The 26,814-nt window shown below is 34.9% G+C and overlaps 2 protein-coding genes and 2 long non-coding RNA genes across 4 annotated transcripts; 1 reads left to right on the forward strand and 3 right to left on the reverse strand.

Moving 5' to 3' along the window:
- Window positions 1-1,045: 1,045 nt before the first annotated feature.
- On the reverse strand, window positions 1,046-25,872 carry LOC121257314. Its single transcript, XR_005939195.1, has 4 exons — window positions 25,591-25,872; window positions 24,758-24,979; window positions 17,654-17,669; window positions 1,046-1,057 (listed from the first exon to the last, which is right to left on the reverse strand). It is a non-coding gene; the product is annotated as an uncharacterized LOC121257314 (long non-coding RNA).
- LOC121257311 (probable isoprenylcysteine alpha-carbonyl methylesterase ICMEL1) lies at window positions 3,016-11,422 on the forward strand. The gene is given in 12 exon segments (XM_041158275.1): window positions 3,016-3,442; window positions 5,175-5,251; window positions 5,409-5,478; window positions 5,553-5,633; window positions 6,116-6,190; window positions 7,175-7,276; window positions 7,389-7,529; window positions 8,244-8,309; window positions 8,451-8,482; window positions 8,485-8,593; window positions 10,538-10,628; window positions 11,147-11,422. Coding segments are annotated over 12 exon segments (1,329 nt in total). The 5' UTR covers window positions 3,016-3,119; the 3' UTR covers window positions 11,309-11,422.
- Window positions 11,849-12,854, reverse strand: LOC121257315. The gene is made up of 2 exons (XR_005939196.1): window positions 12,375-12,854; window positions 11,849-12,053 (listed from the first exon to the last, which is right to left on the reverse strand). It is a non-coding gene; the product is annotated as an uncharacterized LOC121257315 (long non-coding RNA).
- On the reverse strand, window positions 16,391-17,331 carry LOC121257312 (organ-specific protein S2-like). Its single transcript, XM_041158276.1, has 2 exons — window positions 17,199-17,331; window positions 16,391-17,097 (listed from the first exon to the last, which is right to left on the reverse strand). Exons 1-2 carry the CDS (start codon window positions 17,250-17,252, stop codon window positions 16,648-16,650), a joined length of 504 nt encoding a protein of 167 aa, XP_041014210.1. The 5' UTR covers window positions 17,253-17,331; the 3' UTR covers window positions 16,391-16,647.
- Window positions 25,873-26,814: the final 942 nt, after the last annotated feature.

Consider the following 26,814-nt stretch of genomic DNA (forward strand, 5'->3'; position numbering starts at 1 on the left):
CCGCGACTCAAGCGGCACTGAAGAGATAGTAAGGCTTGAGTGTAAAAGAGAAAAGTGTGCCAAGGAGAGAGGCTTGATAAGTATATCGGCAATTTGATCCTTGCTTGATACAAAGGAAATATTGAGAGCTTTTGTAGCCACACGACCCTCACAAAATGATAATTAACATCCACATATTTAGTTTTAGAATGTAAAGCAGGACTAACGGATAAATATGTGGCACCAAGATTATCACACAATAAATTCTGTGGGTCATTGAGAAAAATTCCTAATTCTTTTAATAAATATTGTAACCAGAGAAGTTCACATGAAGTGTTAGCTACGGATTTATATTTGGCCTCAGTAGATGATTGTGCTATAGTGGGCTGCTTCTTAGAGCCCCAGGAGATCAAGTGGGTCTTAAAAAGATACAAAAATTACCCATTGATTTTCGATCATCAGGGCATCCAATCCAATTAGCATCAAAGAAGGCAATAAGTTTTAACGAGGAGACATGTGAGAAACATAGACCTAATGAAGTAGTTAAATGAAGATAACACAGTATTCTTTTAACAGCTTGCCAATGAGGAAGACGATGATAGTGCATAAATTGACAAACTTTATTTACAACAAACCAGTAGAATTGTGGCCTAGTAAAGGCTAGATACTGTAGACTACCAACGACACTACGATAGGGTTGTGGATCCTCAAAGGAGGATCCATCAAGAGCAGTGAGCTTAGTCAAGGCAGATATAGGAGTGGATATTGGTTTGGAATTGTGCATATTAGTCCAAAATAATAAATCAGTGATATAACGGGATTGAGACATAAACAAACCAATTGAATTACAACAGACTTGAATACCCAAAAAATAGTGCAATGTACCAAGATCCTTAACTGGAAAAGTGGTACGAAGTGCAAATATAAAATCAGTGATCAGTGACAAGCTAGAGGCAGTGACAATAATATCATTAACGTAAACAAGAACATAAATGCAAGCGGAAGTAGAAGAAATAATAAATAGTGTTGAATCCAAAAGTGAGCCATGAAAACCTAGGGATAACAATTTCGAACTAAGCTTGGAGAACCAAGCCCGATGGGCTTGTTTAAGACCATATATGGATTTCTTTAGCTTACAAACATGATGAGGGAAGTCAGGATTTACGAACCCAATTGTTTGCTGCATTAAAACGTCCTCCTCTAGGTCTTCATGAAGGAACATGCTCTGAATGTCAAGTTGATGTAGGGGCCATTGACGAGTTACAACGATAGAGGTCAATAGTCTAATGGTAACTGGTTTGACCATAAGGCTAAAAGTCTCAGAGTAATCAAGATCGGCTTGCTGGTGGAACCCTCGCAAGACAAGTCTTGCGACTTTTAAGAGGGCCATCAACATGCTTTTTGGTCTTGAGAACCCATTTGGAGCCGAGTACATTTTGGTTAGGGTTGGGAGGGACTAGATTCCAAGTGTGATTGTGAAGAGGAGCTTCAAATTCACTAGCCATGGCCGCACGCCAGGCAGGAGATTTTGAAGCTTATGTGTACGAGGATGGCTCTTCAGGGATGGGAGAGGTCTTGGAAAGGGAAATGAAAGGTTTAGAAGGTGGCCATGGTATCGCACAGTCAGATCTAAGAAGAGGACGGTGAATATTAGCTTTTGACCGTGTGATCATGGGATGGACTGAGGAAGGATGAGGAAAGGGAGCTTCGGATGACACAGGAGAGGAGGGAGACAAGACAGTAGGGTTTAGAGAAATAATAGGCGACGATGTAAAGTTAGGAGAAGAAGAAGTGATATCGGGTTGGAGAGAAGCTAAGATGTTTAAGTCTGGGTTGGATGAAGTGGGCTCGTGGGCTGAGTGAGATAAGAACCCGAGAGCTGGTGAGAATGAGTGGGAATTTACTTTCGGAAGAGTGGCTGGGCCGAGTGCATGAGTTGGGCAATACAGAGGGGCCATCATGAGAAGAAAAAGGAAGGTGAGTTTCATTAAAGCGAACATCTCTAGAAATATAGATTCAACCGTTGGCACATGAAGGCAATTATACCCTTTATGATCTTGTCTATAACCCATAAAAATATAGAGTTGAGAACGCATACCCATTTTGTGACCAAAAATGGATATGGTATAAAAATACCAAGAATTGTCATAAATTGAGCCAGCAAGCAGTACCAAAAATACACAAAAAGGAGTAATCAAGAAGCTGCTTAAATAAAACTTGAAATGGTGAGGAATTATTAAGAATTGGAATAGACATACGATTTATAAGAAACATAGCTGTTTGAAAGGCGTCAGTCCAATATTTAGTAGGAACCAATGACTAAGCTAAAAGAGAAAGTTCAGTTTTAACAATATGATGATGATGTCTTTCAATACTACCATTTTGAGCGTGTGAATATGGACACGTAATCTGGTGAGTAATTCCAAAATTTTGAAGTAAAGTGTGAAGAGGACGAAATTTGCCACCCCAATAAGTTTGAATGACAATTATATTTGAAGAGAAAGTATTGTGCACATACTTGAGAAAGGCTATAAAAGTAGTAGTGACATCCGATTTAGCATGAAGAGGAAAAAACCAAATGTACTTAGTAAAATTATCTATAATAGAAAGATAAAATTTGAAACCATTAGAGGAGAGCACAAACACTGTCCTCAAATATCAGGAAATAAAAGTTGAAAAGGATGAAATGAGCGAGAGGGAGAGGGTGGATGGAGAAGTATATGAGACTTAGCTTGAAGACATGCTAAACAAGAGGAAGAAATTGAACTAGAAGTAATTGGGAGGTGAAATTGCCGTACAAAATATATTCCTAGGCTCTACCACAATATTCCACCGTGAGGATTCTGTTACTTCAGTATGTTTTGCTTTGGAGTCGATTTGACTACAAGCTTCCTTTGAGGCAGTGAGGTTAGGGCAGAAAAACGTGCTAATAGACACGCACCAACCCACTTCACGTTGGATCTTGATACTCCGCTGCGCCAGTTCTGCTCGCTTCCCATCCCTTAAAAAAAACCAGTTAAATAGAGACAAGTGTGCATATTTAAGTGAGAAATAAAATAAAATAAAAAATGCGATCTCCAACCCTACCTATATCCAACAAGCCCTCGCATTCCTGATTGGGACAGCCATCCCTTTCAACCATGGCTTCCGCTGCTTCCACACCCACGATGCCACTCATGGGAGGAGGGGATGACCCAACTAGCAGTCTTCCTTTTTCTCCGTCCCTCGCGGATGACAAAGCCTCATCCCAAAAGCCCCTTCTACCGAGGGCCTTAACCCCCACCACCACGACTTGTTCTAGCTCCTATCAACAGAGGAGGCGCCGGATCGCCAGCGAAAACTCGCTGTCTTCACCCTCCGGCGGCGACGGACGCCGCCAGTCATTTGGACGCGATGTGGGGCACGTTGCGGCCGAGACGTTCTTGCTGACCCGGTTGACTTTGGAGCTCCTGAGATATCTTGGGTACCATTTTTTAATTCTTTCACGTGGTTGTTTTTGTAGATTCTGAGAATTGCTCTGTTTTGCGATGGCAAGATTTCTTTTAGATTTAATAAGATAAGAATTGTATTTGAAGGTAATCTTGATTCTCAGAGAACTTTTTGCATAAGTTTTTCTTGAGGATCGCCGGGGGGTATGGAGGGAAATGAGCCTAACGTATATAAACTCACTAAATAGTTGACTCCTTATTTTTCCCCTTCATATATTTGTTCCATGTTTTACCGATCAAAAAAAGTATTTGTTACATGTTTCCGGAAGACAAGTGCTTTCAGTTCGAGCTTTTGAGGTTTGAATTTCATCCTCTAAACTTGAAATAGCTGAGACTTCTAAGATCATGGATAGGAAGAGCAGTAATTTTGTTGCCAAGCCTAAAAAGTTATTCTTAGCCACTTCTGATATGAGTAAGGGTAGGGGTTTATCAATCAGGGCCCTGCCTACTGGCAGGTTGTTTATTGTCACCTGTACTTAATTTAGATGTTTTGTACTCGGGCTATGCCTCCTTTCCCTATGAATAAAATTTCTTGATTACCTATAAAAAAAAAAAAAAAAAAAAGTTAATTTAGATGTTTTAGGACAGATAGTCAAAGCACAATCTTTTCCTCCACATGCTAAACATAACCCATATGATGTGGCACAGTATTTTTTAAGTACCGATATCGGAGAAAAAGAATGAGAAATTGCCTTTATATATAAATATGTGAGGAAATTTTGATCATGAAGTTTTAAAATGGAATAGAAATTTGTCCACGAAGATTAAGTAGGCAATTGAGAGTAAACATATCAAAAAGGTCGTTGAGGGACAGGAAACGTGGAAAGAACTTCGAGAGAGTTAGATACCTTGGTGGTTTGTTTCACAAGTAATTTAATCTGAAGGAATCAAGAAATGGCCTCTATATGTGACTATGTGATATAGTTATGATTATGAAGGTCTAAACATCTACTGAAGTAGGCAATTGGAGTACACATACGATGTAGGCTCTCTAATAGGGATAGCAAAGGTGGGACGAACATCGAGAGTGTTTAGATGCCTTGAATGGTACTTTAAAAGTGATTGCACCTGAAGAAAATAAGGAGTGGACTGTATATGTGACTATGTGATAGAAATATGAAGATGGACTAAATATGTGAAGTAGGCAATTAGACTACACATATGAAGTAGGCTCTCTTAGAGGGATAGGAAAGATGGGAAGAACATCGAGTGTTTAGATGACCTGAATGGTACTTTTAAAAGCAAATGCAACCGAAGAAAACAAGACGTGGCCTTTGTATGTGACTATGTGACACAATTATGGTGATGAAGGTCTAAACACATATGAAGTACGATAGTGACTCTACATGTATGAACTTGCCTCCCTAGGAGAGAGAGAGGAATGGTTGAGAACTGAGAAAGTTATAAAGGAGAAATAATCTAAAAAGGTTGGGACTATGTCAACTGGTTGGAGATGATAGAAAACCCTTGTCTATTTTGTGTGGGTTTTAACATGTAGGTCACTTAACCACCCTCAAACACTTTTACAGACACTGGAAGGAGGAAGAGAACACTTGTCGTAGCTTCAACTCCATTTTTGTGATCTTTTAAGTCCTTCAGGGATTTGGATTTTTGGTTTTACATACTTCAATGTTTATTTGAGATGCTTTATCAAGCCTATCTGTATTACCAGGTCAAGATGCGTTCTAATCATTTATTTTTATTCAGGGTAGGTTACAAATGGATTACAAGATTTCTTGCACTTGGTTGTTACTCCTTGCTACTTTTCCCAGGTTTTCTTCAAGGTCTGTAATATCGAATATTCTGTTGTAATATTTTCATGCATATCAACTTTTTAATTGCCCAAAATTTAGGCGATGTATATTTTAGCAGTCATTTATGTAGCATGAGCTATCTTTGTCCAACTCAGTGGTGCATGACTAGTCTGCTTATCTTTTGCAGTAGGATATTACTATTTCTTCTCCCCTCAGGTTCACAGAAGCATAGTTTATGGTGATCAGCCCAGAAATAGGTAATATTAATGAATTTTATACACCGTTTAATTTCATGGATGAGTGGCTTGAATTGATTAAATTTGTTCTTCAGGCTGGATCTGTATCTACCCAAAAATAGTGAAGGGCTGAAGCCAGTCATTGCATTTGTAACAGGTGGAGCCTGGATTATTGGGTGAGAGATTCTTTCATTGATGGTTAATGTTTGAAGTTGCAGTGGGAAGTCTAATAAAATAGGAATAATAGCAGAAAAGTTTTTGGTTCTAGAAATTGACTCTTAAGCAACAAATAGATTCGTCTGTTAAGTTATGCAATAAATATAAAAAATATTACTAACATTGAAATTTAAAATGGCATTTGGTTAGTACTTGCATGAGAAGAGGAAGAAACAATAGCAGAAATGGGTACGAGTAGGTATATCTGGAATCAAGTTGCAAACTGAAAGTGACTATTCTGGGTTAAATGATTACATGTATGTTTGTTATAAATATTAGAATCTTGTTTTGGTTTGTTGTTCATGTAATTATAAAATTGGATTTAAGTTTCTTATTGGCTAGTCTTGTCGGATTCTGTTCATTTCAAAAAATTACTTTTTTTTTTTTTTTTTTTACACCATATGCCTGCTTATCTATATTTTTTGAGAGTTTTTTTATACAGTTACAAAGCATGGGGTTGTCTTTTAGGACAACAGTTATCAGAAAGAGACATCATTGTGGCATGCATAGATTACAGGTGATATGATTTTCTCCAAGCAACAGCATATTGTTGTGCATAACAGATCTCATCTAGCCATCACAAACTATATTCTGGATGAAGTTCTCCTATGCATTTATTGAGATTTGTTTGTTCATGACACTGTCTCTATATGATATTTATCACAAAAGCTGCAACATTCTATTTCCTGTAGGGACATTTATTTATCCCTAACTATTTCGTAGTAAGGTCACCAATATGCACATTTTATAGTGTAGTAATCATATATCTCAAGAAGCTCTTTTCCTCATTAAGAGGAAAAGTAATCATTTTTCTCAAGGAGTATCCGCGCCCAAACCTTGGAAATCCAACTCTATGGAGATTTGTACTTAATTTACATTAAGCCATTCAGCTCACTATCTAGTACCAAACCTAGAGTATGATCCTTGCCATACAAAACCTCAAGAACACAACATTTTCCTATCGTATGTCCATCAGAAGCAAATGTTACATATTCCTTGAACATGTCTTAACATCATTAAGATGTTTGCCTAAGCTCAAACTTCCTGGAAGAAGGAAAAAAGACTGAAGTACCCCTAAAAAGTAAAGAATATTCTGTTAAATGTGGACCAACCTTGTCTCTTTGTGATGATGGTGTTGCCTGCATATTTCAATTCCCCTCTAATGTGTTCTAATGCTATATATAAGATGCAGTTGACTGATCCAACAATCATTGATAGCTTAAACCATTAGGTATAACTTGCAGTTTCTTGTTTCTTCTGTTTTAATGTTCTGTCTATAAAATCCAATTTCTATTTTTTTTTTTTAAAAAAAAAAGTCTGCCTTGACTATGATCTTACATATTGATTTTCTTTTTCATGGACATGGACAAGTAACACGCTTGCTTGAACATTCTTAGGCTGTAGATGTATTGTTGGGTGGTTTCTGGGTGAAGTGCATAAAATCTATCTACCTGTAATACCATTTCATTCTATCATGGGTTTTAATTGACTATTGATGCAGGAATTTCCCTCAGGGGACCATGAGTGATATGGTAAAGGATACTTCCCAAGGTATCTCATTTGTGTGCAACAATATTGCTGAATATGGAGGTGATCCTGACAGGTAATAGATTATTCTCATTTTTATATAAACTTAAAGCATGAATTTATTGTTGGGAATAAAATGGGGTTTTGGAATTGTTAACGAATATGTTGCTTGCACTTCATTTGCGTAGGATATATCTAATGGGACAGTCAGCTGGTGCACATATTGGTGCTTGCACAATCTTGGATCAGGCAATTAAAGAATCTGGTGAAGGGGAGAGCACTTCTTGGAGTGTCTCCCAGATAAAGGCTTATTTTGGTTTATCTGGAGGGTAAGTGTATGCTGCATTTTTTTAACCATATGGAGTTCTTCCTTGTAATTCAAGCACAATAGACAGACCATATTACATGTTTCTTTTGATTTGACACTTTCCCTTAAAATGGATTATTAAGATGATCAACCAGTTTGTCAGGAGATCATAATTGGTAGATTCAGGTTGTAATATCTGAAATTAGAGAGTTCTGGAATGTTGGGTCGTGCAGTGATTGCATGCATTTATTCAAGTGTGAACCTTTTTTTCTCCCATCATATCATTCCAGTCTACTTCTTCTTTATCCTTTCCTTCCAAGTGTTTCTTCTGGAGTGTTACAGATTAAAGTGCAGAACTAAATGTGATATTGGGGTGTTAGGGTGAATCAACTATGTTGACTTTGTCTTTGCCTAAGTTGAGCTTGAGGGCTTCATAGTTCAACTATATTTTAACCGAAATTTCTGTAAATCATGCTCATCCCAGTATAACTGACATAATTTGTTGGAGTTTGTAGTTGAAAACAAGATATGCTTATTTATAATTTTATAAGTGTGGGTATACTTTTTTCGATCGGTAAGTAAGGAAAAAAGTGCTATGGTAAATAGTATTGTCTTATTCTAGTTATGATCTTTTCAAAAATTACGTTCTCTTTCAAGCATTTTTGCACCTTATGTTTCTTGTGTTTGAACTTGAAAGTTATGTTGATATTACAGTTATTGTAATGTCCATAAGCAGGTACAATTTGCTTAATCTAGTAGATTACTTCCATAGTCGGGGTCTGTACCGATCCCTTTTTTTAAGGTAGGTGCCATCTTAATTTTCAAATAAATTATTGCGGTGCATGAAATATAGTTTGGTTTATACTTTTAGAAAAGCAATCTTTTCTTTATGATCTAATCTCTTCCAGTCACTTGTTTGAACTGATCACTTGATTTTATACAGCATAATGGGAGGGGAAGAATCCCTGCAACAATTCTCCCCGAAGTAATGGTCCAGGACCCGAATGTTAGAAATGCCATGAACCTCTTACCACCTATTTTTTTATTTCATGGCACTGCAGATTACTCCATACCTTCGGGTGCCAGGTCTGAATCTGCTCTGGACTTAATTGTGTGACTGCATCTAATTACTTTTAAATCAAATGGTGTACGAGGCTCACTGGGGTGTTGAGATAAGTTTTTATTGCTGACGTTCTTGTTTTAAAATAATAGTACTATAGTAGTGTCAATCTGTTTTGTATAGAAGTACTATACTGATGTCAAATTATTTAAGGGATTACTACGCTAAAAGGCATGGTTGTCCTTCAGATCTTATGAGATATGATTGCATTGCTTCGTGTCCAGTGAGTAGTTATAAAGAGTTAAATCTCGATACACAATCTATTAGCATCAGTACCTTTCTAGATTCACTGACTATGGTATTAATGTTGAATGCGGGGATAACAGAGCCGCATGCTATATATATATATATATATGTATTATTCCCCTTGAAAGTGTTTTTACTGAGTAGTTGTGGATACAGATATTTGCTGTAGATTACATGTTCATTCCTGATCTGCATTTTTAAAAACGTTTGCCTTGAAACGTCACTTTTGAAATAATAATAAATGTTATTAGTTTGCAATCAACAAGTATAGTTAATTTGGGGTAGTAATGCCTTAAATAACAAGTATAGTTGATTTGAGATTAAGGAATTATTCCCGGCGAGAAGCGCCGGAAATAGGATAGGAATTCAGGCATAGAGATAGGGAGCAGAGAGAGATAGGGAGCAGAGAGAGAGAGAGACGGTCAAATAACCTGTCTGCCCTACCCATGTCAATTTCCATCCCTCCCCCATGTCCTCCCAACCAAACACAAGAAAAATCCTGTCTGCCCTACCCATCGCTTTGGCTTGATTTGAGGTGGCTTCTTAATTCCTAGACCAATGATCCCAAGATTTTGATGCTACTGGAGTTGTGTTGCTTGGGGAGAGCACAAGCTTGTGCCGTAGGCTCTAATTATCATCTTCTAATGAAGGCTTTTGTTTGATCTCTATGGCTTCTCAGTGAGGAATGGTGATTATGGCTCTATTGATATTTCTCATTTGCTTTTTGTCGATGATACTCTAATTTTTTGAGCAAATCATGGGCACATTCAAATCTTTGAGAGCTCTCCTCCTTTGTTTTGAAGTTGTCTCCAGTTTGAGAGTGAATCTTTCAATGTCTGAATTGTTGCTGGTGGGAGTTGTCCGTAATGCAGCGAATCTAGCTTGACTTCTGGGAGGTAAGGTATCTTCTCTACCTATAAAGTATCTTGGCCTACCATTGGGTGCTTCCTTCAAATTAGAGGGGATTTGGAATGCCGTGGTTGAAAAGGTGGAACATAAATTGGATTCTTGGAAGAGGTTATACTTGTCTAAAGGGGGTAGGGTTACTTTAATTAAAGTACCATTTCTAATCTACCAACCTATTTTCTATTCTTGTTCCCTCTCCCTACGAAGGAAGCCAATCGTATTGAGAAGCTACAACGGGATTTCTTGTGGAGTGGGATGGACGACGAGTTCAAATTCCATCTGGTGAACTAGTCAACTATTTGCACACCCATGTCTAGGGGTGGATTGGGGATCCGTAATTGATGAAGTTCAATAAAACTCTTTTGGTTAAATGGTTGTGGCGGTACCAACGAGAAAGGGGGACCCTATGGAAGTCAATAATAGTATCGAAGGCAATCCTCAAGTGGCAGCAATATGGAAGATGACCCCTATATGTATGTGTTGGTGCATTTGGCAGGAGAGAAATGATAGGAGCTTTGAGGATCGCGAGAGGACACTAGATGAGCTTAAAGTTTTTCTTTTTTAAAACCTTGTTCTTATGGGCGGGGGTCATTGAATGTAATGGACTTAATAGTCCATGATTTTCAGCTTTCGGTTGTAAATCCTAGTTAGGTACTTCTCATGTATGCATCCTGTGTACTTGGCTATACCTCATTTTCCTGTGAATAAAATTTCTTGATTACCTTTAAAAAAAAAAAGTATCATCTTCTTTTGTGCAGTAAGAATTTTGCTGAAACACTTCTCAGAGTCGGAGTAAAAGCTGAATACATTTTGTATGAAGGAAAGACTCATACTGATCTGTTTATTCAGGTAAGGGAGGACTTAAAATGCATCATTTTTAGTTTATTTTCTCAAGATGTTGCTTTTGTAGAATGGAGAAACCACCAAGGTGGTTCAAGTCATTCTTTTTGTCTGTTAGGATGCTCCTTTAATTGACTGAGATTCTTCTTCTCTCGATGGGCTATTTTTTTTTTAGAATCTATCTGATCCTCATTTTTCAAAACCATTCATTTTTTGTTCAATGCAACAACACTAAAACTTCTTCAAATCAATGCTTTCGTTCTTCCTGTTTCTTGAAGAAACTGTTTTTGGGTTCTTTCCTACCCTGAAATACGGTTCAAGTCATCTTTTGCATAACCTTTCTCATTTTTGGAGCTCTTTCTTCAGCTACTTTGGCATGCATACTTAAATATATATATATATATATATATATTTATATACATATGCAAGTGACCGTTAATCTCAGTCCAATTATGTCAGTTACTGATTGAGGAAAATACAAAAAGGAACTCGGTTGATATAGATATATCCTTTCACATGCTATTCAGGACCCAATGAGAGGGGGTAGAGATCCGATGTTTGAAGATTTATTAGCCATCATTCATGCTGGTGATGCGGAGGCCCTACACAAAGATGAAGTGGCTCCTCCAAACAAACGCCTTCTACCTGAATTTATGTTGCAGTGGGCAAGCAGAGTCAGCCCATTCTAACCACATATTATATTGTCGATCCCTCAACTAACCTAAAAAGTACTTCAAAACCCATATTTTTGTTCATTCGCCGTCTTACTGTACATACGTCACAGTGATGGTTATATTTCTTCTTCCCACCCTTAATTTGTGTAACTCTTATCAATTTGTGCTTTGAATTGTATAATTAACCGCTTTAACCTTACAAAGTACGGACAGATTAAATTTCCTAATTTGCTCTGAATGTTGCCTAATTTCATCAAGAACTTCACAATCTGCTCTAAGCTTTCTTCCCCAGCGCCCCCCCCCCCCCCCCCCCCCCCCCAATGTACCGATGCTCAGGGCGGGGTGATTAATTCGAGAAATAGCCACTTGGTCATTTTAGTATAAGTTTTGCTATATATCAGTCACTATTCATCCCACACTTCACAGTTTTTTAATTTTTTTCTTCATTGTGTGATTTACAAGAAATGGGATGATTAAATAAATGTGAAAGATAATTTTTTTATTATTATTATTATTGAAAAGAAACAGCATGACTGAGAAATAAAGAAGTTGATATACTCAGAAGATCATCGTTGTTATTGAAATAGGCCCAGCCTAGCTAAGACTTACATGGATATTAATTTCGTAGTACACAATTTAACTAAACCATAAGGGTATTAGAGATAATGTAAACTCTGATCTTCTTGTAGCTGCTTTTTGTACTCAGACATCACTCACACAGGCTGTTTGGTTAGTGCTTTGATGATTTGCCTCCTTTTCCCTACAAGCATCGGAACCTTTTTTCAATTACAAGATCAAGCACGCATGCATAAGAGTAATGAGTTTGTATTTTTTCCTTTTAATTGGAGACAAAATATTAATTTTGAACTTTGCACCCTGAAGTAAAATCCTAGCTCCGTCACTGATTCTAACCACTCTTCTGGAGCGTATAAATATTAAGGATCTCTAACCCCTAGCCTCCTCATGTATCATGATCAATTTCTTCAATCTAATATTATATATCTTGCTCAAAGAGAGAGAGAGAGAGAGAGAGAGAGAGAACTAGCATCTCTGCAGGGTGTCATGCATGCATGACATATACCTTCTTCTTTGGTTCCGGAGGTGCCTTTGCTGCGGCTTTCTTTGCACCGGACTTGGATGCCGGAGCTTTGGTTGCATTATCACTGGTCTTGGCTCCAGGCTCCTTCTTCACCTGCCCAGATGATTGAGTGCTCACTGTTTTTTCAGCCTTCACTGATGCCATTTTTCTGATCTCAAGATCTGTCTAAAACAAACGAGATGTAGTACTGAAAAATGAAAGTTTTTATCGATCTGACTCGGTGGCCTCGATTAATGTCTTCTTCCAAACATGCTCTTTTATAGCAGAGTTCCAAGACTGCTGCATGCGCGCAGAAGAATTCGAATCATCAGTAGTGACAGTAAAAAGATGACAAGGCCAATTAGGGAGTGGTGGCATTTGAAGAGAATGGAACAAGTGATTTGGAGAGCACTTGATCATGAAAGGCTTTAGTATCAGATGCTCCGCTTAGTAATTTTTTCCTGACACGCCATGCATGGTATATACTGCTTTATTACCATACATTACAGAATAAAAATCATATTCATCTTCTTTTATCGTTTGTTAATGCGACGTCGACTACTGAAAAATTCTTTGATATATTTTACGTCTAATGATTTGATGTCCCGTTAACAGAATTAAAAGCTAACATTTGTCCAAATTATAATATATATATTTATATGCCTTCACACCCACTTTCTAAAATGGTTTGTTGCTTAATTTTTATGCATGGTTAACTGATGCTACAAGAATTTGCATCTTTTTAAAAAATATAATATAAAAATTGTCTTCAAAAACCTTATGATCCTACTCATCTTCCGACTGATCATGATGGTTGCAGTGAATCGAAGATTGGAATCAAAGTCTCACAAATAAACACCACCCGTTTTAGATGATCTGTAGTAGCTAACTCATGAGTTTTCTATAATTAATAGAGTTGGAGCAGGAGTTAGAAAAGGAGGGAGATGGCGTTATATATATAGAGAGTTAAGGAAACAGGATTTTAGGCCATCCTGCATGGATATTGTAGAAAGAGCAGTGCTATTGTGCGGCTCAGAGTGCACCGCTTCATTTTACCGCTAGTTCAAAATTTTTCTTCTATTTTTTTATTCATATTTTTTTTTCATTTTAAAACATTTTAAAAAAATATAAAAAAATATATCAATACACTAATAGTCACTTCCTTGACTATTAAGTAAAGAAAAAAATTAAAATACATAAAGTATCAAAATGAGAAGATAAATTGAGTAGACAAAATAGCATTTTTCTTATAGAAATCAACTGGGATATAAATGCTACATCATCGATGGGAATCCTGGATGTAGATGTCGCACTGTTGGAGACTTGTCAAGGGAGGAGATGAAAATATATAAATGGGTAAAGTTTATCAAAAAGATAAATGTTACTTATCATCTTTACATAACATATTATCATGTGATTTGTTATTTTTATCATTCTATTTATATATAAAAATTTACACATCAGTATGCGTGTTTTTTTTTCCCAAAGAAATAGATTTCATTTATTCATTAAAGCAAAGTTACAGCTGTGATTTAATACATATAGGGAAAAACTCATATTACAAGCCAACTACTCACAGTTGGGGCTCCACTAGTACACAAATTCCTTTGTGACTAGTTTGGTCTTAACTTCTATAAATTTCTACAGACAAACCATCTAAGAGACTACACTCTACCTAAAACAGAGATTTCAAACCCCACCTCCAGAGGAGGAGATGACTTTCACTCTATGGACAAAAAATTCAAGAGACTATTGCTTTTTTATTTTTACATAAACAAAAGGAAATAACAATAAACATAAAGATAGATGTGAAAATGACGGATTACAACTGTAGATCTGAATTTTCAACTTGAAGGAAAACAAAATACAAGAAAAAAAAGAGACTGTGGTGGCGCGTGAGGGACACGTGACACGTTAGGAGTGTGGCGGCCAGTCAAGTCTGAAGAAACCGAGATCCTTGGTCCTAGAAACTCTGCGCATGGCAGCAGTAAAAGTTTCCTGGTGCGGTGGCACGTGGATCTCACGCGCTGCTATGACCCGCGCATGTGACTTACGCGCCGCTTCATTCAACGAAAGCCTTCAGCCGTTGTCAGGCTTCGGAAAATAGTAGATCGATATTTCACCATACTTTAGACGGAAAAACAAATAAAACTGGAAAATAAAGAGCTACACAACCTCTGGTCTAACCCTATGGGAGGAGGGAGGGAGGAGCCGAAGCTCCACCCCTAGGTTGGGTTTTTGCTAGGGCAGCTCTTTGAAGAGAAAATGGAGAGAGAGCTTTTGGCTAGGGTTTCTCCTCTGTGAAGTATGCGTGTGTTTAAATAGAAAGACAAAAATGACAAATCACATTAATATGCGATGTGTGAATAATAATAGATAAGCAAATTGTATCAGCTTTAGATTCTTACCTTACTTTTGAAGTCTTCTGACGCAAACCCAAACGGCCATAAGTTAATATATACATCGGAGTACCGGACCATAAACACATGCATGTGGTTTGTATTCTGGATAATAATTGATCTTATACTCTAATTTTTAACTTTCTAATCAATATAACTCATCTTAGGATGCTGATGTACTCTGCCGTCCAATATGTACCGTTATAAGTGTCTCTAGTGTAACGTACTTCTTTTTTTTTAAATATTTTTTAACATCTTTAAATATTTTTTAAAAAAATATATTAATATACTAATAGTCACTTCCTTAATTATTAAAAAAATAAAATAATAAAATAAAATGTATGAGCTGTCAAAGCCAGGGGAAAATTAACTAGCATTTTCCTTCATCTTATTTCTTTTTCTTATCAATCCATATATTTTCAGGTTGATCAATCCATATATAACCTTTTGGAAAATACAAATCTGGCATTAAACAGTTCAAAAGCACAGAAAAAAATAATTTTTAAACACAAAGGCCTCTTTTGTTTTTGAGGATGAGATGAGATAAGTTAAGATTAAAGTTAAAAGTTGAATAAAATATTGTTAGAATATATTTTTTTAATATTATTTTTGTTTTGAAATTTGAAAAAATTGAATTATTTATTTTATTTTGTTTGAGAATTTGAAAAGGTTGTAATGATAAGATGAAATGAGTTAAAAAAGTTGTGAAGACAAATTAGACCTAATTGTATTTAAAGTTGTATGTAAGTAGTAAACTCTTATCACTTTTGTTATTTAATTTGTTTAACCAATGAGCGGTAAGTTATTATTTGAAAGTTTTAGTCATGTTCTTGTGATTTGAATTTCTTTGAAGTTGATCAATTCTATTTTTCCTTTTGTCCCTCATTATCTCTAAAAATATTGCAAGTCAATTAAATGAAAAAAAAAAAAAAGTTCAATTTTTGATTCTATCCCGTTTGGATTCAAAAGTGAGTTGAGATCAATGATCTCACTACTATTCACAAACTATCTTAATTCATCTCAGCTCATCTCTGAATCCAAATGGAGCCGCACATCTGGCAGCTTGAGTCCTGACATGGAAAGGGAGTCAAAAAAAAAAAAGAAAAAAAAATCACGGGCCTTTAGGACTAGTTTGGTTATACAAAACTAAACTATCTCATCTCATCTGATTATCACGAATTCCGAGAAAGAAGTTATAACAATAATATGATAAATTAGGGGAAAAAAAAAAGTCCAAGCAAAATGGTTTTATATTTATTTTTTAAATGATTTCTAAGAATAAACTTCATCGAGCTAAATAGATTTCAACTCGTCTTAATTTTTTTCCTTTTTGTACGTATTAGATGAGCAGAATATGATGTTATTAATAATGGAGAGAAATATTAATCGCTTTCAATATTTCAAGATAAATAATATGAAACAAATTAATTAATGATCGAAAATCGTTCGATAATTGAAGACCATATATGCATATTCTATTCCAGCAAAGAATGGAAAATATTTAGTTTAAAAATAATTATAAAAATAAATTTACAAATTGACGTAAAATGTTATATTATAAAATTATATTTATTATAAAATCTAACATATTAATTAAGATCATATTGCAGATAACATAAATCACAGCATGCAATACATTTTATTAATTTGATGATCATCATCACACATACACACTTAAGATATTTTACATAAATAAAAGCCCATGCAACTACAGGGTTGTACGTGCAATTAGGGAACCTTCTTCCATAGCTAATTCCTTTTTTTATTTTTTCTTGGCGTCTTAAGTTTTACTTATTTATAAGTTGCCGTACTGATATATTATCTTACACGTACGAAGTCCCTTATAAATTGCACTATCTGTCTTAATTAATTAATTCTCACTCGTGATAAATAGTAACATCTGGTGTTTGCTCAAATTCTTCTGCAAATGCTCTTTCTTTAGAACCGTGGACATGATCATCGGTGTAAGCTGAGATATTAGGTCTGGGTTCGAAGTCCTTGATAAACTTCTTCTCTGATTCATGAACAATATCATCATCGCCACCGTACGCTGAGATATTGGGTCTAGGCTCGAAATCCTTAACAAAACGCTGCTTGTGATCATGATCAGCTTTATGCTTGAAATCCTCGACAAGCTGGTCTAATTTGTTGATCTCTGCTCCCAGCTCAGGCGTGTGACAGTCATCGGCATTCTTGTTGAGTTGAGATGGTGAGGAATCCAGAGGAACAAGGACTTGAAGTGCTTCCGGCATGGGCTGTTCTTTCATAACACTAATCCAATATTCTCCAGGACCCTTTCTTGCTTCTATGCCATGATCTGCAGCAATCTGCTCCGCAAAATATACAAAAGAAAACTCAGAAATTATTATTTTATCTAGACCATCAAATTAATGTCAAAACACAGGCCTGAAATAATTAATTTCCTTACCAAGAGAACTGAGAAGAAGGCCACGAGCCAAGCAATACGAGAATTCATGATCATGGCTGTTAGATCTATAAATGTATCGCAGCTCGTACGTACAATTAAAGCTCTTGTTAATGATACTGTTTTGTTATCTGCATATATAGAGTACCTATAAGTTCTTGGTATTTATAGACAGCATTTGAAGAGAATCATTCATGTCTTTGGAAAGGATTGAAATCCTCAGGACTAGCGATGAGGAGCACCGCATTGAACCTAATCTACTCAATGATTATATAGAACTGGTATTAATCAAAAGCAATGGTTCCACTTCCCTGGCCATCATTCGTAATAGTCTAATTATTAATAGTCTTGGTAAATATAATAATCATGACAAAATTATTCTATCATATTCTTAATGGAGTAGTGCTAATGTGCCCCGACCAGTTTTGACCAAGCGTGCCCACTAGTATAAATTTTACTTTTTATTTTTTTTTTCTTTTTTTCTTTACATGTTTTTAACATATTTAAATATTTTTTAAAAATAAAAAAATATACCAATACACTAATAATCATTTTCTTAATCACTAAGTAAAAAATAAATAAATAAATAAATAAATGCAAGAGTTAGCAGTCAAAATGAGAGGGCAAAATGAGATAACATAATAGCATTATTCTTCGTAATTATTGCTATGGTTAATAAGTAAGTAAATAATGATATATAATACATTGTCTATCAAGTTAGTTCTTTTTAATTAGTTTTTTTTTTTTTTTTTTGCTTCATGCAAGGCCGAAAAAGAAAAATTTACAGCTTTTCAGCAACTCCTGAGAGACACATGCAGTACAAGTAGACTCTCAAGCAACAAATCATTTAGAGAAAAGTAGCAATTTTGCAAAAATCACCGTGAAACCTATTAATGGATTTGCTCCTTTCGGCCAACCCTCGAGGGAAAAGTAAGTGTTAAAATTCCTTTCGGTTTCAATGAAAATATCTCAACAATTAATAGAGTAAATTGTACAAACATCAAACATGTTTTAAATCATGGCCGACTAATTAAGTTATATATAATACTCTAGCGAAATAAATATCATATTACAAAAGCAATAATAGTTTGAAATGGAGGGGATGGAGTATATTTTTTCCATTTAATACTTTTCTTTTCTTTTTTTCCTTTCGATTTGGGGAGGTACAGGCGCACATGAGGGTGTTACAATCGTGTTTAGTCCACCACATTATGATCGATAGAAATTTAAAGGATCAACCAAAATGATTAACCTTTGGGGAAATAGTATATAAAAATAAAAGTTAGATATAAAGCAAGATTCTCATCATTTTATCTGAAAATATTCATTACTTTAAATATTATTTTTTAAATAATCTTACAATTTGATCACATTTTTCTTTCTTTCATGAGAATATCCGAAGCCCAAGTCTTCATTAAAACAAAACCAGTACTCTTAATTTGTTTTTGGGAGTCGCAAGTATCAAAACCTCTTAAAAATTTGCATAAAACATAATTCACTTCATATGTCTATTTTTTTTTAAAAAAAAAAAATTAAAACAAGTTTCATGAGATATTAACCCGGCGCGTAATTAACTAAGAGAAATATCAATTTCAATCTCCAGTGAATAATTAAGATTTAAGATAGCTAAATATATCATGTAAAGGGCTCCTAAACATGATCTAATTACTTTCGATTTAAGAAACATAAAAAAGTGATTTAGTGGAGACAAATCAAGAGCCCTAGAATTAAGGAGGACAATAAATAAATAATGCAATAAATGATATTGGTGGTCTTAGAAACTCTGCGCATGGCAGCAGTAGAAGTTTCCTGGTGCGGTAGCACGTGGATCTCACTCGCTGCTATGACCCCCGCATGTGAATCATGCGCCGCTCCATTCAAAGAAAGACTTCGGCCGTCCGAAGGATCGACAACCTGAGAATCCTGCAGAGGGGCGCGTGGTGGTCGTCGGGTTTCGACGTTTCACTATACTTTAGACAGAAAAACAAATAAAATTGAAAAATAAAGAGCTACACAACCTCTGTCTAACCCTTGGGAGGAGGGAGGGAGGAGCCGAAGCTCCTCCTGGGTTGGGATTTTGCTAGGGCGGCTCTTTGAAGAGAAAAGGGAGAGAGAACTTTTGAGTAGGGTTTATTCTTTATGAAGTATGCGTGTGTTTAAATAGAATGATGAAAATGACAAATTACATATTAATATGCAGTATGTGAATAGTAATAGCATTTTTCTAAAAAATACTTTAATATAAAACTTCTAGATAAGCAAATTGTATCAGCTTTAGATTCTTTTACCATACTTTTTAAGTTTTCTGACGCAAACCCAAACGGCCACAAGTTAATATACACATCGGAGTACCGGACCATAAACGCACATGCATGTGGTTTGCATTCTGGATAATAATTGATCTTATCCTCCAATTTTTAACTTTCTAATCCATATAACTCATCTTAGGATGCTGATGTACTCTGCCGTCCAACATGTACAGTATCTCTAGTGTATTGTACTTTTTTTTTTTTAATATTTTTTAACATCTTTAAACATTTTTAAAAAAATATATATTAATATACTAATAGTCACTTCTTTAACTATTAAAAAAATAAAAAAATAAAATAAAATGAATGAGTTGTCAAAGCCGGGGGGAAATTAACTAGCATTTTCCTTCATCTTATTTCTCTTTCTAATCAATCCATATATTTTCAGTGTTGATCAATCCATATGTAATCTTTTGGAAAATATAAATCTGGCATTAAACAGTTCAAAAGGACAGAAAAAAATAATTTTTAAACACTAAGGCCTCTTTTGTTTTCGCGGATGAGATAAGATGAGTTAAGATTAAAATTAAAAGTTGAATAAAATATTGTTAGAATATATTTTTTTTAAATTATTTTTGTTTTGAAATTTAAAAAAATTGAATTTTTTATTTTATTTTGTTTGAGAATTTGAAAAAGTTATAATAATGAGATGAAATGAGTTAAAAAAAATTGTGAAAATAAATGAGACCTAATTATATTTAAAGTTGTATGTAAGTAGTAAACTGTATCGCTTTTGTTATTTAATTTGTTTAGCCAATGAGTGGTAAGTTATTATTTGAAAGTTTTAGTCATGTTCTTGTGATTTGAATTTCTTTGAAGTTGATCAATTCTATTTTTCCTTTAGTCCCCCATTATGTCTAAAAATATTGCAAGTCAATTAAATGAAAAAAAAAAGTTTAATTTCTGATTCTATCTCGTTTGGATTCAAAAGTGAGTTGAGATCAATAATCTCATTACTATTCACAAATTTTAATTCATAAAATTTTATTACTATTCACAAACTATCTTAATTTATCTCAGCTCATCTTTGAATCCAAATGGGGCCGCACGTCTGCCAGCTTGAGTCTTGACATGGAAAGGGAGTTCAAAAAAAAGAAAAAAAAATCACGGGCCTTTAGGACTGGTTTGGTTACACAAACAAATTATCTCATCTCATATAATCATTACAATTTTTTCAAACTTTCACACAATATTGTGAGAGTTTGCCATATAATAATATAATAAATAATTCAATTTTTTCAAATCACAAAACAAAAATAATATGAAAATATAATATTATAATAATATTTTATTCAACTTTCAACAAAATATTTCATCTCATCTTATCTAAATTGCATAACCAAACGAGGCGTTATCTCCATCACTTGTCTTTTTGCTGAATGGAAGATTTAATTTCTTTCTTTTTTGAGAAAATATATTTGCAGTCATGAATTGTGCAACCGCCGCGTAATCATTTTAAAAAAAATGAATAAAACATGAGATCCACATAAAAAAAATTAATTTTTTAATAATAAAATAACTCTTTTCAAAACGATTATATGACGTTTACGCACTTCAAAATTGTATATAGAATTACTTTTGTTTTTTATATCCTCTGCTAATTTGCACACCTAGCCATGCAATATAGTATGTACATGATTATTATTTTCAGCTTTTTTTTTAAATATATATAAAAATAAAAGTTAGATATAAAGCAAGATTCTCATATATAAAAAACATAAAAAAAGTGATTTAGTGGAGACAAATCAAGAACCCTAGAATTAAGGAGGATAATAAATAATGCAATAATTGATATTGGTGATCCCAACTTGGGGTGATTTGGGGCCGTTCTTGACTTTCTTAATCATATATAAAAGTATTAGGAGTGGACATGTCATGTGCAAGGGCCATTCATCAATATTAATTACTTTGTTTTGTAGCACATAAAACACATGCATGGCGTGTCTATGCTTATCTGTGGTGCCAATCGATCGACTTGAATTCTTGTCAGCATGCTAATCACGACATATTAATATGGTCGTGATCAACCATTAATTTTCCTAGCAATTTGCCATTTAATCCACGAGACCCAAAGGAATAAATATTTTACTATCTATATATAATTATATTTATATTTTTTTAAGTTTAATTTATCTTAAACTTTTGCTTTTAACAACCTTGTCGGTTTTAGTCGTGCTAAACTTTTGTTCCTATCCACTGAGGGAAGGAAAAAGTTTTGTATGTTTTTGAATCTAGGAGCCACACCCTCCTTTATCACTCTCCAATAAAGAGCGTATGACTACAGACGATCAAGACAAGAAGATAATTTTGGCAGAACTTTTAGAAGGAGTATGGGCCCCGGTCCCAATTCATGGCAAAATTGGCAAGGAAAACTCCTGCCACGCTATGGGAGTTCATGGATCAAGCCGACAACTTCATCAATGCCGAAAATCCAATCTGAGCCTTGACGAACCAAGAGTGAAGCTCACGAGAAGCCGAAGAAGGGACCACGTGACAACAGGGGGGAGCAAGCCCCTATGAGAGGCCTGGGGTTTCGATTTGACAAGACGGCGTTCACCATCTAGAAAGACGACCAGCAAGGTGCCCAAGAAGACAGCTATAGGAGCACTAGTCACTGATATTGCACCTACCATCAGTCCAACACTCATAACACAAAAGACTGCATTTTCTTGAAAGAGAAAAGTGAGCAGGCTAGGCGACCAAGGTCATGGTATCCTCCCACCCGGAGACTAGAGCGGGAGTGTAGGAGGAGATCACAAGAAAGAAGTGCTAAAAGGGACAACAAGCTAAAGAGGGAAATAAGCCCGAGGCAAAGGGAAGGTGCGCGGGGACCCCCGCATGATTGCCCCCTCCCACCACATTAGAAAGGATCGTCGTTGAGGGAAATCAAGACCATCACGAGAGGATTCGCTAACGGGAGCATCCAATCGGAAGGTGCATCCCAGGCAAGCAAGGTACCAAGAAGTGTACTCAACAAAATACTACCCCACCAAGTACAGGAAAAGTGAACCGGCTCCCGTCATCTCCTTTAGAGAATACAACAAGGAGGGGGTCTTCTATCCACACGATGACGCCCTAATTATCCTATTAAGTTAGCATTTAAACCACGAACAATGAGGCAGAGTACGAGGCACTGTTCTCTGGTATGGTGATCGCCAGGCCTTTGGGCACCAAAAAAGTAGAGGTGTGAGCTGACTCTCAAGTAATGGTCAATGAAGTACGGGTGGAGTTCGTTGCAAAAAATTGAAGAAGTATCTAACACTGATAGAGGGCTAGCGCGCCCAGTTCAGATACTTTCATATCTAACAAGTGCCGAGAGCCGAGAATTAAAAGGCAGATAAATTAGCACGAGCAACATCCGGGCAAGAAGATTCTCTCTTGCTAGAACAAACGGTGATCAGGACTGTTAAGATACCTGTCCTGGAAAGTGAAGTGGTAGAAATAAAGTTGGGAGCTCCAAAATGGGCGTTGAATATAATCATGTACATATAACCAGAATGATTTCTTACAAAGTGATTATTGGGACTGGGGAGAAGTGATGGAATGAGACAGCGAAATGAATTATTAACTAACCTGATGGCTTCTACCTAATCTTAAAAGTATATTTCGATCAAATTAATTGGATTTTGAACCATTTATTGGGGTATTTTTTTTTATTTCCAATCTATTAATTGGAAAAAAAGTATAAGATATGTTAGAATATTGTATTGATTAGAAGAAAAATTGATCTTAGTTTAGAAAGAAAATTAAAATAAAAAATGATACATTAAATTTATTTTATAATATAAATAATTTTAAATTTTAATATGACTTAATTGACATAGTTAGTGGAGGGGATATTTGACCCCTAGGTCTCGAGTCCATCTCCAAAGACTAAACCCATCACCAAGGATTAGTATAATACTCATGGTTAAGAGCCCCACGGACAGGGGACTCATAACCATGAGACGGGATAATCCCGAAGAGCTAGAGATAAATCTCACAGTTAGATACAATTATCCTAAGCTAGATAACTTCTGCAAAGTTGGAGATATCTTCTCCTTTTTATAAGATATCATGAAGGAAAAGTACACGAGACTGATGATCAAAGATAGTCGCCACCACGCTACTTCCTTCTATAAATAACTCGGTAGAGGTAACAAGCATTTTCATCTTCATTTTTCAAACACTTATTCTTATATTGTTATTGACTTAAACATCATATTTTACACAGGGCGACAAGCACCATCTCTTCATTACTTCAGAGTCATCCGTACAGTTGGTGGTGTGACATACGTTCTTTATAATTATTTTGTAACCTTTATTTTTTATGATTTTCATTGTAATTTGTAAACCAACACTTCTTCTTTCAATTTGAGATGAAACGTATCAAAAGCATCTCGGCTAACAAAAGAAAGAACATAAATTAGAAGATAACAGCACGGGATGCTAAGGATCAATATCAGTTTATTTCTACAAATTTCTATAAAGAAATGGACATTCGATCACTTATATTGGAAGGAGATGCCTTACAAGTTGTGAATAATTTTTCAATGAAAAATCCAGATTGGAGCCCGACAGGTTGATTAATTGAGGATACCAAAACTTTGCTTAATACTTATGTCTTTTGGTTTGTTGTCCATACAAGAAGAGGAGCTAATCAGGCTGTCAATATTCTTGCTCGAGAAGCATTATCTCTACAAAGAGATTTCATAGGATTGGAAGAAATTCTAACTTGTATTCAGTCAATTGTATCTTTTGAGATATTATAAGACTTGCTGAGCAATAAAATTTCATTCGTTTATCCAAAAAAAAAAATATTAGCTTATAATAAAAAAAAGATAAATTTATTATTCATTATAAACTGCCACCTAAAAAGATGGGTATTAAATTGTTGGGGCGGGGCTATTAATTATGTATGTTTGTTCCATTCCAAAAAGAAAAACAAAATAAAAATTAAAAGCACATATAAATTATATATAAATTAATTATGTATGATTTTAGATTAATCGTCTAGTGATGGGGTTTAATTAATGTCATTTTCTTTTTTATTTTACCATTTTGTCTATCTCGTCTTAATCCAACTATATAACTTATTTTCCTATATTCAATTCCTTCTCATATGTATAGTCTATTGGGTTTCGAGATAACAGTATATATCCAATTAGGGTTCCAGAAGATCATGATGATTCAATCCCATATGGGAAACGTGTACGAGAAAATAGGCACTATGGATTTTTCAAATTATTCTTGTCACTTGTTATTCTTTAGCACTATTTTTTAGATCAACTTAAGAGTATTTTTATTTTTATTTTAGGAGTCCACATGATGGATATTATATAGACAAGCAGCTTCTCTAATATAATTAGTAAGCATTGAGGCAGACTGGCATGAATTGAGATTAATTATCTGATGATGAATCCTTCAAACCCAAGCCTTGTCTTCCTCATTTATTCTCCTTTTTCATCGGCTGCATGCTTACTTCGCTTTTGCTCCCTATCAAACCCGCGTCAAGAATAAATAAATGGTATTAATATGCATCCCATGATGAAATAGTGTTCAAAGTTTATGGATATGCATTAGAGATGCTTAAAATTTATGCATTAGCTTCTATGTTACACTATCATTCTATTTTCATCATACTTTATTGAGATTATATTATCCATAAGAATACTATTAGTGGGACATCTAAAACTTATCGCTCAAATGATCTTCTTGACGTGGCATCATCATGCAATGCCATGTGGTTTATTAAAAATAAAAAAACTCAAAAAAATTATATCCATACTGAAAAGATATCCGAAAATATAAAAAGAGAAAGATTGAAACTCTAAGTTTCCTCTCTACCTTTTTTGAGTTTGTGCTTTTATTTTTTATTTTTTTATATTTTTAATAAACCGTATGCTATCACATGATAGTGTCACGTCAAGAGAGTCATCTAAAAAGTAAAATTTCAAATGTCGAAGTAGCATCACTCAATTATAAATTATCATGCCAGTATTTATTTTCAAAATAACACTAGAGATATAAGAGTTGATGGAAAATGTTAAATTATGGTAATGAGAGAGGTATATTATATAATATTTCCCTGAAATTTTAGGCATTACCTTCTTGCCAGAGGTTGGCTTGGAGGTAGGAGCAGCTTTCGATGTGGGATATGCTACGGATGTGCCGCCTGTGGGCGTGGGCGAGGGTGCGGGTGCGGGTGTGCTGGTGGATTTACATGTCCGGCAAGTTTTAGGAGCAGAAACCTCTTTGAGGGCTGGTGCAGGTGGTTGAGTGGCGGCAGGTTTCTGAGACTTGAGTGATGCCATTTTTTATATCTGGGTACTCTTCAAAGGCAAAGAGATGTCTAAGTTGCTGGGCTCAAGTAATTAGCTCCATCAAGAGGCATTCATATATAGTTGGGCTTCATTACTGTGACAGGGAATCAGAATCCTTTCTTACACTAGTGGTAGGGACTGGGGAGAAGTGATTGAATGAGATAGGGAACTGAATAATTTAAAAAGACTACTGGAGGCTTATCCCTAATCTTAAAAGAAATGCTATTTATCTTCCACATCCTTTGGGTATATATACTTCAAGATATTTTTGGATGCATATTCCAAGACATGGATTGGGAAGATGTTCTCTCATAAATAACCTTAGAATCTTGTATTGATGTGAGACTAATCATCTTCAAAGCGCGTTATGAAAAGATAAATATTTGAACCACAAAAACAAAAAAAAAAATGAAAAAATCGCTTCGTAAAATGATGTAGGCTGATATTGATGTGAGATTAATTTATATTATAAAAAAATAGAGTTTTACTACACAATTTCCACCACACTCCACACTCCACATTTTTTTAAATTTTTAAATTTTTTAATATTTTTTTTAAATTTTTTTTTAGTTTATTCTTTTTAAATTATTTCAAATTTTCTATTCATTATTCATATAATAAATATTTGATAAAAGAAAAAAATTAAAAAAAATGTGGAGTGTGGAGTGTGAGGAGGTTGTGAAGATTTATTCGGCTAATAAAAGGAACAACGTAACCGAAGGAGAACGAGAACAGTAGTATGAAGTCTTAAAGGCCCCGTTTGGATAGTGAAAATGTTTCATCTTATCTCATCTCATCATTACAACTTTTTTAAATTTTTACACAATATAATAAACAATTCAACTTTTTCAAATCCCAAAATAATAATAATAATATTAAAAAATAATATTCTAACAATATTTTATTCAACTTTTAACTTTCATCTAAAACTATCTCATCTCATCTCACTATTCAAACCGCACCTAAGAATCAATATCAATTAATAATTTATATATAAATAAAAGGATA

The sequence above is a fragment of the Juglans microcarpa x Juglans regia genome, chromosome 3S (assembly GCF_004785595.1).
Source record: "Juglans microcarpa x Juglans regia isolate MS1-56 chromosome 3S, Jm3101_v1.0, whole genome shotgun sequence".
In the NCBI taxonomy this organism is placed as follows: Eukaryota; Viridiplantae; Streptophyta; class Magnoliopsida; order Fagales; family Juglandaceae; genus Juglans; species Juglans microcarpa x Juglans regia.

What these genes read in the sequence shown, in the direction of transcription:
- LOC121257312 (XM_041158276.1), bottom strand. Translation starts at nt 17,252, where the DNA reads ATGATCATGAATTCTCGTATTGCTTGGCTCGTGGCCTTCTTCTCAGTT. An exon ending in CCTTCTTCTCAGTTCTCTTG is followed by an intron (nt 17,098 to 17,198) that starts GTAAGGAAATTA and finishes TTTGCGGAGCAG; the next exon opens with ATTGCTGCAGATCATGGCAT.